General features: G+C 46.1%; 1 protein-coding gene across 1 annotated transcript in view; it reads right to left on the bottom strand.

Moving 5' to 3' along the window:
- Positions 1-14129, bottom strand: part of LOC137346294 (uncharacterized) — a 100461-nt gene extending 86332 nt beyond the window's left edge. Inside the window, exons 1-2 of the mRNA XM_068009776.1 lie at positions 14089-14129; positions 2118-2250 (exon numbers count right to left, since the gene is read on the bottom strand). Coding sequence (XP_067865877.1) covers positions 2118-2217 — 100 coding nt within the window. The 5' untranslated portion in view covers positions 2218-2250; positions 14089-14129. The remainder of the gene's footprint in view (positions 1-2117; positions 2251-14088) is intronic.
- Positions 14130-16093: the final 1964 nt, after the last annotated feature.

Genomic DNA, 16093 nt, shown 5'->3' on the forward strand with positions numbered 1-16093 from the left:
TTCTCCCCCCCCTCCCTCTTTCTCCCCCCCCTCCCTCTCCCTCTTTCTCCCCCCCTCCCTCTCCCTCTTTCTCCCCCCCTCCCTCTCCCTCTTTCTCCCCCCCTCCCTCTCCCTCTTTCTCCCCCCCTCCCTCTCCCTCTTTCTCCCCTTCTCCCTCTCCCTCTTTCTCCCCTTCTCCCTCTCCCTCTTTCTCCCCCTCTTTCTCCCCTCCCTCTTTCTCCCCCCCTCCCTCTTTCTCCCCCCCTCCCTCTTTCTCCCCCCCTCCCTCTCCCTCTTTCTCCCCCTCTCCCCTCCCTCTTTCTCCCCCTCTCCCCTCCCTCTTTCTCCCCCTCTCCCCTCCCTCTTTCTCCCCCTTTCTCCCCCTTTCTCCCTCTCCCTCTTTCTCCCCCCCTCCCTCTCCCTCTTTCTCCCCCCCTCCCCAGCACCGCTACCGCTGGTCTCCCTGCGCTGATCTCCCCGGCCCCCGCGCTGCCTTTCCCGGCCCCCGCGCTGCTCTCCCCGGCCCCCGCGCTGCTCTCCCCGGCCCCCGCGCTGCCTGTAGGTCAATGTAGGAATTCTGATAATAGGACAAGCCTTCCTTCAGGGAGATAATCTTTTCTGGCCTACCAGGACAAACTGGTTCCAGCTAGTTTTACACAGTCAAACTGGTACAATCCAGCATGTGATCTCATCTTGCTGTTGCCTGGAACAGGCTGCAGCTCGCATTCACTGTTCCCAGAGGAAAAAACTCTTCAGTCTTAAAGGCACACAGAAACCCACGCCCGCCCTTTGTTTTTAACAGGGAAAAATCTCCTATGACAAGGGACACATCAGTGCATCAGTTGCCAGCATTATCAGCACAATTTTCAGCTTATTCGATCCACTGCAGGAGATAGCATCAGATGATGGCCCGCAGTACACCGCCAAGTTATTCCAGGACATGTGTAAGAAATGTGATGTGAACCGTGTCACATTTTCACCTCATTATCCTAGGCTGAATGGCCTCGCAGAAAGAATGGCACACCCAGTCAAATCACTGGTTGTGAAGTGTCAAGAAACACAAGGTCTGCATGTAGCCATGTTGCACTTAAGGGCAACATCAATCGACAAAGGATTACTATTACCTGTGGAAATTATATTTGGAAGGCAAGTCAAGCCAACTCTTCCAGGTCACCATTGCATGAAATCCTCAATAATACATGACAGACACTTCGCAAAGCAAGAAATGAAAACTGCACATAAGTACGCAGGTGTGGAACTACCACTGTTACAGATTGGACAGCTGGTCAGGGTGATCCAGAAAAGACATGGTTCTGTGCAGAAGTGTCCAAAATCTGCAACAAGCCAAGGTCATATGAAGTAACCACTCCTAATGGAGCAGTGCTAAGAAACTGATGTCACCTGAGAGAACTAACTAACATTGTGCCTGACAACCCTATTGCATCAAGAATACGTTCACATTCAAATCTACAGAAGGTAACAAAGGAAAGTGAGAAGTGTAATGCTCAAGGGCAAGATGACTGTCAGAACATACACATAGGTCAAGAGATAAATGTTGACAGATCGAGTTCTCAACCAAACTACACAGTGATAAGATCAGGTCGAGTCAGTAGACCACCTGTACATTTAAATAACTCACTCTAACAACTCCTTAACTCAAGATTTTGCGGTACTTTATTGCTAAAAAAAAGCAGTAACACAACATATAAGATCCTGAGGGGTCTTGACAGGGTGGATATGGAAAGGATGTTTCTCCTTGTGGGAGAATCTCAAACTAGGGGTCACTGTTTAAAAATAAGGAGTTGCCCATTTAAGACAGATAAGGAGAAATTTTTTCTCTGAGGGTCGTGAGTCTTTGGAATTCTCTTCCTCAAAAGGCAGTGGAAGCAGAGTCTTTGAATATTTTTAAGGCAGAGGATAGATAGATTCTTGATAAGCAAGGGGTTGGAAGGTTATCGGGGTAGGTAAAAACATGGAATAATCAGTTCAGCCATGAACTTATTGAACGGCAGAGCAGGCTCGAGTGGCCTACTCCTGCTCCTAATTTGTATGTAATTAATAGCGAATCTGATAGAGAGAATCACATGGCTTACAGGTAATTACTCGATGTTATCGCATGGTTTGTATTGCTGTATTACCTGGGATAAGAGAGTCTGATCGGCAGTCGTACAGCATTCCCAGCTTGAAAGGGCGGCCCAGAGCTGCCAGTTCTATTGTCAGTCTTTCACCTAGAGTCATTGTTCCACACTCTTAAAATCCAGAGAGAGTTACCTGTAATTGAAGGTTTGAGGCTTAATTAAAAGCAAAATACTGCAGATGCTGGAAATCTGAAATAAAAACAAGAAATGCTGGAAATACTCAACAGGTCTGGCAGCATCTGTGGAGACAGAAGCAGAGTTAACATTTCAGGTCAGTGACCCTTCTTCAGAACTGGCAGAGGCTAGAAATAGAAACATAGAAAATAGGAGCAGAAGTAGGCCATTCGGCCCTTTGAGCCTGCTCCGCCATTCATTATGATCGTGGCTGATCATCCAACTCAGTAACCTGTTCCCGCCTTCATAGAAACATAGAAAATATAATTAGAATTAGAACATTACAGCGCAGTACAGGCCCTTCGGCCCTCGATGTTGCGCCGATCATCTGACCTACACTATTCCATTTACATCCATATGTCTATCCAATGACCACTTAAATGCCCTTAAAGTTGGCGAGTCTACTACTGTTGCAGGCAGGGCGTTCCACGCCCCTACTACTCTCTGCGTAAAGAAACTACCTCTGACATCTGTCCTATATCTTTCACCCCTCAACTTAAAGCTATGTCCCCTCGTGTTTGCCATCCTCATCCGAGGAAAAAGACTCTCACTATCCACCCTATCTAACCCTCTGATTATCTTGTATGTCTCTATTAAGTCACCTCTCCTCCTCCTTCTCTCTAACGAAAACAACCCCAAGTCCCTCAGCCTTTCCTCGTAAGACCTTCCTTCCATACCAGGCAACATCCTAGTAAATCTCCTCTGCACCCTTTCCAAAGCTTCGACATCCTTCCTATAATGCGGTGACCAGAACTGCACGCAATACTCCAGGTGCGGCCTCACCAGAGTTTTGTACAGCTGCATCATGACCCCGTGGCTCTGAAACTCGATCCCCCTACTAATAAAGGCTAACACACCATATGCCTTCTTAACAGCCCTATTAACCTGGGTAGCAACTTTCAGGGATTTATGTACCTGGATACCAAGATCTCTCTGCTCATCTACACTACCAAGAATCTTCCCATTAGCCCAGTACTCTGCATTGCTGTTACTCCTTCCAAAATGAATCACCTCACACTTCTCCGCATTAAACTCCATTTGCCATCTCTCAGCCCAGCTCTGCAGCCTATCTATGTCCCTCTGTACCCTACAACACCCTTCGACACTATCCACAACTCCACCGACCTTCGTGTCATCCGCAAATTTACTAACCCACCCTTCTACACCCTCATCCAGGTCGTTTATAAAAATGACAAACAGCAGTGGCCCCAAAACAGAACCTTGCGGTACACCACTAGTAACTAAACTCCAGGATGAACATTTGCCATCAACCACCACCCTCTGTCTTCTTTCAGCTAGCCAATTTCTGATCCAAAGCTCTAAATCACCTTCAACCCCATACTTGCGTATTTTCTGCAATAGCCTACCGTGGGGAACCTTATCAAACGCCTTACTGAAATCCATATACACCACATCCACGGCTTTACCCTCATCCACCTGTTTGGTCACCTTCTCGAAAAACTCAATAAGATTTGTGAGGCACGACCTACCTTTCACAAAACCGTGCTGACTATCGCAAATGAACTTATTCTTTTCAAGATGATTCTAAATCCTGTCTCTTATAACCTTTTCCAACATTTTACCCACAACCGAAGGAAGGCTCACAGGTCTATAATTACCAGGGCTGTCTCTACTCCCCTTCTTGAACAAGGGGACAACATTTGCTATCCTCCAGTCCTCCGGCACTACTCCTGTCGACAATGACGACTTAAAGATCAACAACAACGGCTCTGCAATCTCCTCCCTGGCTTCCCAGAGAATCCTAGGATAAATCCCATCTGGCCCAGGGGACTTATCTATTTTCACTCTTTCCAAAATTGCTAACACCTCCTCCTTGTGAATCTCAATCCCATCTAGCCTAGTAGGCTGTATCTCAGTAATCTCCTCGGCAACATTTTCTTTCTCTACTGTAAATACTGACGAAAAATATTCATTTAACGCTTCCCCTATCTCCTCTGATTCCGCACACAACTTCCCACTACTATCCTTGATTGGCCCTGTTCTAACTCTTATCATTCGTTTATTCCTGATATACCTATAGAAAGCCTTAGGGTTTTCTTTGATCCTATCCGCCAATGACTTCTCGTGTCCTCTCCTTGCTCTTCTTAGCCCTCCCTTTAGATCCTTCCTGGCTAGCTTGTAACTCTCAAGCGCCCTAACTGAGCCTTCACGTCTCATCCTAACATAAGCCGCCCTCTTCCTCTTGACAAGCGCTTCAACTTCTTGAGTAAACCACGGCTCCCTTGCTCGACAACTTCCTCCCTGCCTGACAGGTACATACTTATCAAGGACACGCATTAGCTGCTCCTTGAATAAGCTCCACATTTCGTTTGTGCCCATCCCCTGCAGTTTCCTTCCCCATCCTACACATCCTAAATCTTGCCTAATCGCGTCATAATTTCCTTTCCCCCAGCTATAATTCTTGCCCTGCGGTATATACCTGTCCCTGCCCATCGCTAAGGTAAACCTAACCGAATTGTGATCACTATCGCCAAAGTGCTCACCTACATCTAAATCGAACACCTGGCCGGGTTCATTACCCAGTACCAAATCCAATGTGGCATCGCCCCTGGTTGGCCTGTCCACATACTGTGTCAGAAAACCCTCCTGCACACACTGGACAAAAACAGACCCATCTAAAGTACTCGAACTATAGTATTTCCAGTCAATATTTGGAAAGTTAAAGTCCCCCATAACCACTACCCTGTTACTCTCGCTCCTGTCGAGAATCATCTTCGCTATCCTTTCCTCTACATCTCTGGAACTATTCGGAGGTCTATAGAAAACTCCCAACAGGGTGACCTCTCCTCTCCTGTTTCTAACCTCGGCCCATACTACCTCAGTAGACGAGTCCTCAAACGTCCTTTCTGCCGCTGTAATACTTTCCTTGATTAACAATGCCACATCCCCCCCTCTTTTACCCTCTTCTCTGTTCTTTCTGAAACATCTAAATCCCGGAACCTGCAACATCCATTCCTGCCCCTGCTCTACCCATGTCTCCGAAATGGCCACAACATCAGGATCCCAGGTACCAACCCATGCTGCAAGCTCACCCACCTTATTCCGGATGCTCCTGGCGTTGAAGTAGACACACTTTAAACCAAGTTCTTGCTTGCCAGTGCCCTCTTGCGTCCCTGTAACCTTATCCCCTACCTCACTACTCTCAACAGCCTGTACACTGGCACTGCAATTTAGGTTCCCATTCCCCTGCTGATTTAGTTTAAACCCCCCCGAAGAGCACTAACAAATCTCCCCCCCCAGGATATTGGTACCCCTCTGGTTCAGGTGAAGACCATCCTGTTTGTAGAGGTCCCACCTACCCCAGAAAGAGCCCCAATTATCCAGGAAACCAAAACCCTCCCTCCTACACCATCCCTGCAGCCACGTGTTCAACTCCTCTCTCTCCCTATTCCTCTCTTCGCTAGCACGTGGCACAGGCAACAACCCAGAGATAACAACTCTGGTTGTTCTCGCTCTAAGCTTCCACCCTAGCTCCCTGAATTTCTGCCTTAAATCCCCATCTCTCTTCCTACCTATGTCGTTGGTGCCTATGTGGACCACGACTTGGTGGTGCTCCCCCTCCCCCTTTAGGATCCCAAAAACACGATCAGAGACATCACGTACCCTGGCACCTGGGAGGCAACACACCAACCGTGAGTCTCTCTCGTTCCCACAGAACCTCCTATCTGTTCCCCTAACTATGGAGTCCCCAATGACTAATGCTCTGCTCCTCTTCCCTTTTCCCTTCTGAGCAACAGGGACAGACTCTGTGCCAGAGACCTGCACCCCATTGCTTACCCCTGGTAAGTCGTCCCCCCCAACAGTATCCAAAACGGTATACCTGTTGTTGAGGGAAACGGCCACAGGGGATCCCTGCACTGCCTGCTGGTTCCCTTTCCTTCCCCTGACGGTAACCCATCTACCTACTTCTTTTACCTGAGGTGTGACTGCCTCCCTATAACTCCTGTCAATAATCCCCTCCGCCTCCCGAATGATCCGAAGTTCATCCAGCTCCAGCTCCTTAACGCGGTCTGCGAGGAGCTGGAGTTGGGTGCACTTCCCGCAGATGCAGTCAGCAGGGACACTCTTGGCGACCCCTACCTCCCACATTCTGCAGGAGGAACATACAACTGCCTTTACCTCCATTCCCACTATTCTAGATTCCCAATAAATCTACTGAAAAACCAAACGAAAAAAAAAAGTCAAAACTTGTTCGCTTAGCAATCCGACGGACTGAAGTTTTAAATAAAAAGCTTACCTTATCAACACCCTAGAGTCCTTTTTTTTTTGGTTCGAGGAGGAGCGTGGGTGGGAGACACTACACGTGTAGTGTCTCGGGTACTGCCACTGCCCAAATAAATAGTTTTCCCCTACCCAGCAGTCCCCGGTCCTCCGAAACAAAAAAGGGATTAACTTGTAACTTACTGAAATTGACCGCTCAGCTGAAAGTCCGCTCCGCACCCCGTTCTATCAAGGCTGCTCCTCGCAAAAGACAAAGATTTTAAAACTGCCCAAATAAATAGTTTTCCCCTACCCAGCAGTCCCCGGTCCTCCGAAACAAAAAAGGGATTAACTTGTAACTTACTGAAATTGACCGCTCAGCTGAAAGTCCGCTCCGCGCCCCGTTCTATCAAGGCTGCTCCTCGCAAAAGACAAAGATTTTAAAACTGCCCAAATAAATAGTTTTCCCCTACCCAGCAGTCCCCGGTCCTCCGAAACAAAAAAGGGATTAACTTGTAACTTACTGAAATTGACCGCTCAGCTGAAAGTCCGCTCCGCACCCCGTTCTATCAAGGCTGCTCCTCGCAAAAGACAAAGATTTTAAAACTGCCCAAATAAATAGTTTTCCCCTACCCAGCAGTCCCCGGTCCTCCGAAACAAAAAAGGGATTAACTTGTAACTTACTGAAATTGACCGCTCAGCTGAAAGTCCGCTCCGCACCCCGTTCTATCAAGGCTGCTCCTCGCAAAAAATAGGTTTTAAGTGAGTAAAGCGGGGGTGGGGCAAGAGATAACAAAAGAGGTGTTGATAGAACAAGGAGTGCACCAGCTGCTGTACCATTTGTCACACACTCCTCAACTGCCAGTCATTCCCTCATTTACTCAATCATACTGCAGAAGAAACTAGCACACAATGCCCATCGTAGGCAGGGGTAACCCCCAATCTGACACCTCAGTCTGCAAGGATCAGGCCATGGAGTTGATGGGGAGAAATGCTCAGATTGACATGGGAGGCAGTGAGGTCCAGGGATATTCCTGATACCAGGTCAGTGACGGACACCAACACAGTTGCTGTGATATCCCTGTGAAGAGCCTCAGACATATGTTTCCACGCCTTCTCACCTCATACCCTGCTTTGCTGTAGATCAACCAGACTAACAGGAGATACAGGAGGAGGGCAGAGATAGACATGTGGCAGTATGATATCATAGCTTTTAGAGAAACAGGGCTTAAGGAGGGACAGGAATGACAGCTCAATGTTCCTGGTTGCAGGGTTTTCAGATGCAATAGGGAGGAGGATAAGAAAGGAGGGGGAGTGGCAATTTTGGTCATGGAAACTATTACAGGTGTGAGGAAGGATGATATATTGGAAGGTTCATCAAATGAGGCCATATGGATTGAGCTAAGGAAAAAAAAAAGAGTAATCACACTGCTGTGAGTGTACTCTCGACCCCCAAACAAACAGTCAGAGGGAGATATAAGAGCAGATATATAGGCATTCTCTGAGAAGTGGTGGCGCAGTGGTTAGCACCGCAGCCTCACAGCTCCAGCGACCCGGGTTCAATTCTGGGTACTGCCTGTGTGGAGTTTGCAAGTTCTCCCTGTGTCTGCATGGGTTTTCTCCGGGTGCTCCGATTTCCTCCCACAAGCCGAAAGACTTACAGGTTGGTAGGTAAATTGGCCATTATAAATTGCCCCTAGTATAGGTAGGTGGTAGGGAAATATAAGGACAGGTGGGGATGTGGTAGGAATATGGGATTAGTGTACAATTAGTATAAATGGGTGGTTGATGGTCGGCACAGACCTGGTGGGCCGAAGGGCCTGTTTCAGTGCTGTATCTCTAAACTAAAGTGCAAGAATAGGGCAGGAATAGTAGGGGATTTTAACTACCCCAATATTAACTAGGATAGTTTTGGTGTGAAAGGAATTGAGGAAGCAGAATTCTTGAGGTGCATTCAGGAGAACATTTTTGCCCAGTATGTAGCAAGTCCAACAAGAGAGGGTGCAGTTTTAGACTTAGTTTTAGAAAATGAAGATGGGCAAGTGGAAGGAGTGGCAGTGGGAGAGCATTTTGGTAATAGTGATTATAATTCAGTCAGTTTTAACATAATTATGGAAAAGGGCAGAGATAGAATAGGAGTTAGAGTTCTTAATTGGGGCAAGGCCATTTTTACTAAACTGAGGAGTGATTTAACGAAAGTGGACTGGAAACAGTTACTTGAAGGTAAACCATTGTCAGAACAGTGGGAGGCATTCAAAGGGAAGATTCAAGGGGTTCAGAGTAAACATGTTCCCATAAAGAAAAAGACTGAGATGGACAAATCTAGAGCCCCATGGATATGAAGGAGCCTGCAATGATAAGATAAGGCAGAAAAGGAAAGCTTATGTCCAACACCGAGAACTCAATACTACAGAAAGTAGAGAGGGGTATAGAAAGTGGAGGGGTGAAATCAAAAGAAATTTGGAAAGCAAAAAGAGAGGACAAGAAAGAATATTAGCAAGCAAAATCAAGGTGAACCCAAAGATGTTTTATCAATACATTAAGAGTAAGAGAATAACTAAGCAGAGAGTAGGGCCAATAAAAGAACAAAAAGGTAGCCTATGTGTAGGGGCGGAAGATGTTGGTTATGGTTCTTAATGAATACTTTGCTTCTGTCTTCACAAAAGAGAGGGATAATGCAGATATTATAGTTAAGGAGGAGTGTGAAGTATTGGATGTGATAAATAGAGAGAAGGGATGTATTGATGGGATTAGCATCCTTGAAAGTTGATAAACCACCAGGACCAGATGAAATGTACCTGAGGCTGTTAAAAGGAGGGAGAGGGGAAATATCAGAGGGTCTGACCATCATTTTCCAGTCCTCACTGGATACAAGTATGGCACCAGAGGATTAGAGAATTGCTAACGTTGCACTTCTGTTCAAAAAGGGAGTGAAGGATAGACCGAATAATTACAGGACCGAATAATTACAGGCCAATGGGTCTAATCTCAGTAGTGGGCAAATTATTGGAATCTATTCGGAGAGAGAGGATAAACTGTCACTTAGAAAGGCACAGGTTAATCAAGGATAGTCAGTATGGTGTTACGACCAGGTGAGAAAGGTGTCTGGGGTCTGTTACTGTCTTCACCTGGTCTTATTGTAACAGGGTTTAATTTTAAACACACTGTGTTTTGAGTTCCCCCTTTGTGAATCCTTGTTCACAACTTTCCAATTATAAGGCAAAGAAATGAGCACAAACAGGCTTTCTTTGGTTTAAAGAAGAAAGATGAAATTTATTAAACCTTAAACTCTAATATTGTTAACGCCTACAGATATACAACGCACCCATGCTAACATGCACACGTGATACACACATGCAAAGAAGGACAGAAAAGAGCTGAAGAAAAGATAAGTAGAACAATTTGATGCAATCTCTTGTTACTGTGCTTCGAGCTCACAGTAGTCCTTGATTGAAGATATGGGGCTGGATTTTACGCTGGGCAGACAGGAGCTGGCCACCGATGTAAAAGTCGGTGGTGAACCTGCATCTGCCAAGCCCGGGGATCCAGCCCACATTTTACGGGTCCCCAGGCTTCAATTGTTCAGAGGCGGGACTTCCACCCGCTTGAGGCCAATCAGTGGGCCGGCAGCGCCACTGGGAGCGGTGGCCACTGTTGGGACTTCAGCCTGGCTGAGGACAGGGAGCCAGGACCGAGGTGAGTAAGGGTTGCCTCGCCGTGGGAATCGGTCACGACTCAACGAAGCAAGCGTGGTCGTTTGCGGTGGTGGGGGGGGGAAGGAAGGTGCGGAATGTCTCCGGGTCCTGGGGGTGGTTGAGGAAGCGGGGGCAGCTGTTAATGGGGCACCGTGTGCCTGATTGTCAGTGCCCCCGCCGCCCCCACCGGTGTGCTGACAGGCCGGCAGGTATCACTGGGCGGCCTTACACGTCTACCGGACGCGCGCTTGCCATGGGTACAATACACATGGAGAAGGGCAAAGGCCCGTAAATGGCCACTTCGGGGCCTCGATTTGCCTGAGACTGGCGGTCAGTTTCTTGCTCCCCCCCCCCACCCCCCACAATCCACGTAAAGAGGGGTGGAGGCGGGAGTGGGCAGGGAAGGCCTCCTGGAGCCTCCCGCTCATTTATACACCAGCCCCCTCCCCCATATGGCTCACTGGGGTGGCCTAAAATTCCGGCAATGGTCTTGCATTTCATTAGGGCCCAGTGTTCCTTTTAAGCCTTGTTCACGTAGGAGACTTTTTCTTTTTGAGTTTACATGTCTTCAATGGTTTCCGAAGCTGGTGAAAGCGAGATGAGGGCAGACAGGAGAGAGAGGTCTGATCAAACCAGGAGCTTTCTCAGTTCGAAGCCTTTTTGGAAGCTCAAATCTCAACAGCCAGCTAATCATGTGACTAAAACTGATCTGACTACTTCTGTGTATTGGGAAAGCAATGACTGGGTCTCTTTTGTTCCCACACTGCTAGTACTATCCAAATGTCCTTCCAGTCAGCTTCTTGCAATTTTAAGTTTGAATGTTCATGTGGTGTACACCTTGTGTGCCTCAGTCTTGCGGGTTTATCTGACAATGGATTTGTTCAGAGCAGATCTTGCTTGACCAACTTGATCGTATTCTTTGAAGTTGTAGATAGGAAGATAGATGAGGTAATGCAGTTGATGTGGTCTACATGGATTTTAGCATGGCTTTTGACAAGGTCCCACAAAGGAGACTGGTTAAAAAAATAAAATCCCATGGGATCCAGGGAAATGCAGCAAGGTGGATACAAAATTGGCTCAGTAGCAGGAACCAAAGGGTAATTGTTGACGGGTGTTTTAGCAACTGGAGGACTGTTTCCAGTGCTGTTCCACAGGGCTCAGTACTGGGTCCCCTGCTTTCTGTGGTATATATTAATGATTTGGATGTAAATGTAGCAGGCGTGATCAAGAAGTTTGCAGATGACAAAGATTGGCCGTGTGGTAGATAGCGAGGAGGATAGCTGTAGGCTGCAGGAAGATATTGATGGTCTGATCAAACAGGCAGAAAAGTGACAAATGGAATTCAACTTGGAGAAGTGTGAGGTGATGCATTTGGGGAAGTCAAACAAGGCAAAGAAGTACATGATTAATGGGAAAATACTGAGAAATGTAGAGGAAGTGAGGGACCTTGGAGTGATTGTCCACAGATCCCTGAAGGTAGCAGGACAGTTCAATAAGGTGGTTAAGAAGGCATATGGAATCCATTCCTTTGTTAGCCGAGGTATAAAATATAAGAGCAGGGAGGTTATGCTGGAACTGTATAACTCATTGGTTTGGCCACAACTTGAGTACTGTGTGCAGTTCTGGTCACCTTGTTACAGAATGGATGTAATTGCACTAGAGAGGATACAGAGGAGATTTACGAGGATGTTGCCAGGACTGGACAAATGCAGCTGTGAGGAAAGATTAGATAGGCTGGGGTTGTTCTCCTTGGAACAGAGAAGGCTGAGGGGAGATCTGATTGAAATGTACAAAGTTTTGAGGGGCCTGGATAGAGTGGAACTGAAGGGTCTATTCACATTAGCAGAGAGATCAGTGACAAGGGGGCATAGATTTAAAATTAGAGGGGAGATGAGGAAAAACCATTGCACCCAGAGTGTGGTGGGGGTCTGGAACTCACGGCCTGAAAGGGTAGTAGAGGCTGAAACCCTCAACTCATTCAAAAAGAGTCTGGATATGCACCTCGAGTGCCATAAACTGCAGGGCTACGGAACAAATGCTGGAAGGTGGGATTAGAATAGGTGGATCATTTTTCAGCCAGCATAAACACGGTGGGCCAAGTGGCCTCTTTCTGTACCTTAAACTTTCTATGATTCTAGGAGGAAGATGGTGATAACGAGGAGGAGAAGGAACTAAGTAAGATAAAACTCCATCCTTGTGATTCTTTCTGAATTATGAGAATGACAAAGGCAAGGAGGATGACTGATGAAGAGGATGAGGAAGTCAGAATCAAGCCAACTCGCGAGTTCCTGTAAGAACTCCTCAACCTCATCTCCTGTATCACTTGCTTTGTCCCCATCATGTACCAACACAGATACTTTCACTTGTGGGGACAATAGATGGTGTTAGTGAGGTTGTGACAGTGGGTGATAAATAGAGAATGGGGAGTTAGATGTGTGGAAACTGGATGGAGTTATTTCACCCTCCTCAGAGGGCAAGGAGAAGACTGCCCTGACTTTAGAGCAGAGGATGCAGAATTCATGGGCACACCCGTCAAAGGAGATATCAGGACAGGTGACCAAAAGCTTGGTTAAAGAGGTAGGTTTTGAAGAGCATATTAAAGAAGGAAAGAGGGATAGAGAGGCGGAGAGATTGAGGGAGGGACTTCCAGACTTTGGGACCTAGGCGGCTGAAGCCATGGCCACTAGTGGTGTGGCGGAAGAAATGGACGAGTGTACAAGAGGGCAGAACGGGGCTAGTGCACAGATCTCAGGAGGAGGAAGAGTCAAGTCCATGGAAGGCTTTGCGCACGAGGATGAGAATTTTAAGGTGTTGCCAGAGTGGGAATCAGTGAGATCAGTGAGCACAAGGACTTGATGCGAGTTAGGAAATAGGAAGAAGAGTTTTGGATGAGCTGAAGTTTATATAGATAGTGGAAGGTGGAGCACCAGCGAGGAGAGCATTATAGAGGCTAATAAATAATCAAAGTCCCAGTGTACATGACAAGTACACACCTCACAAAAAAAATGAACACTAGTGAAAAAACATTCCCCATTCAGTTCCACATAATTAGGAATATAGGAATAGGAGGAGGCCATTCAGCCCCTCGAACATGTTCCATCATTCAGTTAGATCATGGCTTTTCTGTACTTTACCTCCATCTAGTTGCCTTGGCTCTGCAATCCTTAAGAGTATTGCCTAACAAAAATCGATCAATCTCAGTTTTAACATTTTTAACTGACCTCCAGTCTCAGCAGCTTTTTGTTGGAGCGTGTGCCAGATTTTCACTACCCTTTGTGTGAAGAAATGCTTCATGACATCACCCCTGAACGGCCCAGTACTCATTTTAATCCGATGCCCCCTTATTCTCAACTCCCCCAGAGGGAATAGTTTCTCTCTATCTACCCGATCAACTATTTGATAATTTATCACTTCAGTTAAGCACTCATTCGTCTTCTTAATTCAACTGAATACAAGCCATGTCTATGCAAACTGTCTTCATAACTTAAATCTTTAGCTCTGGTATCATTTCTGGTGAATCTGCACTGTATTTCCTCCAGATATCCTTCCTGAATTGTGGTGCCAGAACTAAATACAGTTCTGCAGATGGTGCCTAACCACAGCTTTGTACAGTTACATTAGTTACTCCTCTTTCTATCCACTCTGCGAGATAAAGGACACCATTCCATTTGTCTTTATAACTATTTTTCCATTATCCACTAGCTTTCAATGATTTCCGTACTCGGACCCTAAATCTTTATTCTTCCCTGCTCCCGTCTACTTTTAAAAGATTTTTTGACAAACTAAGTAGCACACAGAAACAAATCAACAACAAATTCAAACATCAAAAGAAACAAATTATCCTCTAAATCATTTCACAGCAGCTGGTTATATCTACCCACCTCTTTAAAGAAAAGATCCGTGAAAACTTCACAAACTGAGAGAAGCAGAAGCCACTCAGTTTTATATAGTGGTACGGTACTCTGTGATTGGTTCTTTAGAGAGATACAGTTTATTCAATAGGAATTAAGCACTTGACACATCATTATTTACCAGGCAATGGTCCCTGATTTACTGAATATAAACCATTCCCTTGTGGTGCCCAAAACTAAATACAGTTCTGCAGATGGTGCCTAGCCACAGCTTTGTACAGTTACAACATTACTTGCTTCTCTTTGTATTCACTTTTCAAGATGAAGGACAACATTCCATTAGTCAATAATGTGGTGTAATCCCTTCTTGTTTAAACTAGTTATTCCATGGCTAAATGTAATTAGGATTTCCTATCATTTGAACGAAAAACTGTGATTTGCTAAATAAATCTATAAAGGTTCAGAAGCCGGTGTTATGGTCAGCTGAAGAGGGTCAAAGGGCTCCTCTCTTGTCCCTCTCCTTGTTTGATCGCAACAGACTTTATGTCTTTTTTTTTAAAGTGGATGTGTTTGCCAATTCTGTGAGTGTTGGATTGCTTATGTGCTCTGACCACAAATAGAACCAATCAGTCAGGTTTTCTTGAGTTAACAAAGGAAGAAGTTAGCTTTCTTTTATTTAAACTAATCCAAGAAAAATAATAAACCAAGCTCCAACTTTCAGATATACATGCACACACACTTGAAGTTCACACACATAAATAGATTACAGAGTGGGGCAGGGTAGATTGTTCAAGGTAGAGTCCATATAAAAAAGGAGCATACAGTCTGCGGAGTTTGGTGATTTGGCTGGCTTCTAGCTGAATTCATGGTCCTCAGGCTTCCAGTTTGAAGAGATCGATGGCTGATTTGGCAGGGCTCTTGGAGATAAAGGTATGGATGATATCCTTCAAGGGGTCTCTGGTAGTAGCTGGGGTATGCAGAGATGATCATTGTTGGCAGGCAGGGTTCGAAGCTTGAAAGTGCTGGAATGGAGAGAAAGAGTGAGAGAGAGGAAGGGCCCCCACTTGGGTCTGTTTTAGTCAAAGTCCAGAAGCTTCTCGGCTTGCTACAGAAAAAACACCAACTTAAAACACACAGATGGAGGAGTGCAGGGGTGGGGCTTCACACATATCAGTCATCCAGTGATTCAAGCATAATAGCTAGCAGTGTATTTCTTCTTGGCAAATAGAACAGGAAGTTTCCTTTAACTTCCTGGGTCTTGCAGGGACAGGCTGACACTTCTGTTCCCTTTTAAATTTCATTAAAAATATATAAATTCAGGTCTCCAGCCGGTGGATAAAAAAATTATCATTCAACATAACATGTTGGCTGACAATGGTTTATTGAGTTACTGCAACATGGAGGGGTTATACAGAACAGCAGTAGAAACCAGCAAATGGCAATTTATACCAGTTTGGCTCAATGTCTACTGGATGGGCAGTAGGAGCTCCATAATATTTGTTTTTTATGGGATGTGGGTGTTACTGGCTAGGCCAGCATTTGTTCCCCATCCCTAATTGCCCTTGAGAAGTGGCGGTGAGCTGCCTTCTTGAACTATTGCTGTCCATGTGAGGTAAGTACACCCACAGTGCTTTTAGGAAATGAGTTGCAGGATTTTGACCCAATGACAGTGAAGGAACAGCAATATAGTTTCAAGTCAGGATGATGTGTGGCTTGGAGGGGAACTTGCAGGTGGTGGTGTTCCCATGCATCTGCTGCCCTTGTCTTTCTAGTCGGTGGAGGTCGCGGGTTTGGAAGGTGCTGTCTAAGAAGTCTTGGTGTGTTGCATCTTGTAGATGGCACCCACTGCTGTCACGGTGCATCGATGGTGGAGGGAGTGAATGTTTGTGGCCGGGGTGACAATCAAGTGGGCTGCTTTGTCCGGGATGGTGTCGAGCTGCTTGATTGTTGTTGGAGCTGCACCCATCCAGGCAAGTGGAGAGTATTCCATCACACTCCTGACTTGTGCCTTGTAGATGGTGGACAGGCTTTGGTG

This window comes from Heterodontus francisci, chromosome 29 (assembly GCF_036365525.1).
Source record: "Heterodontus francisci isolate sHetFra1 chromosome 29, sHetFra1.hap1, whole genome shotgun sequence".
Lineage (NCBI taxonomy): Eukaryota > Metazoa > Chordata > Chondrichthyes > Heterodontiformes > Heterodontidae > Heterodontus > Heterodontus francisci.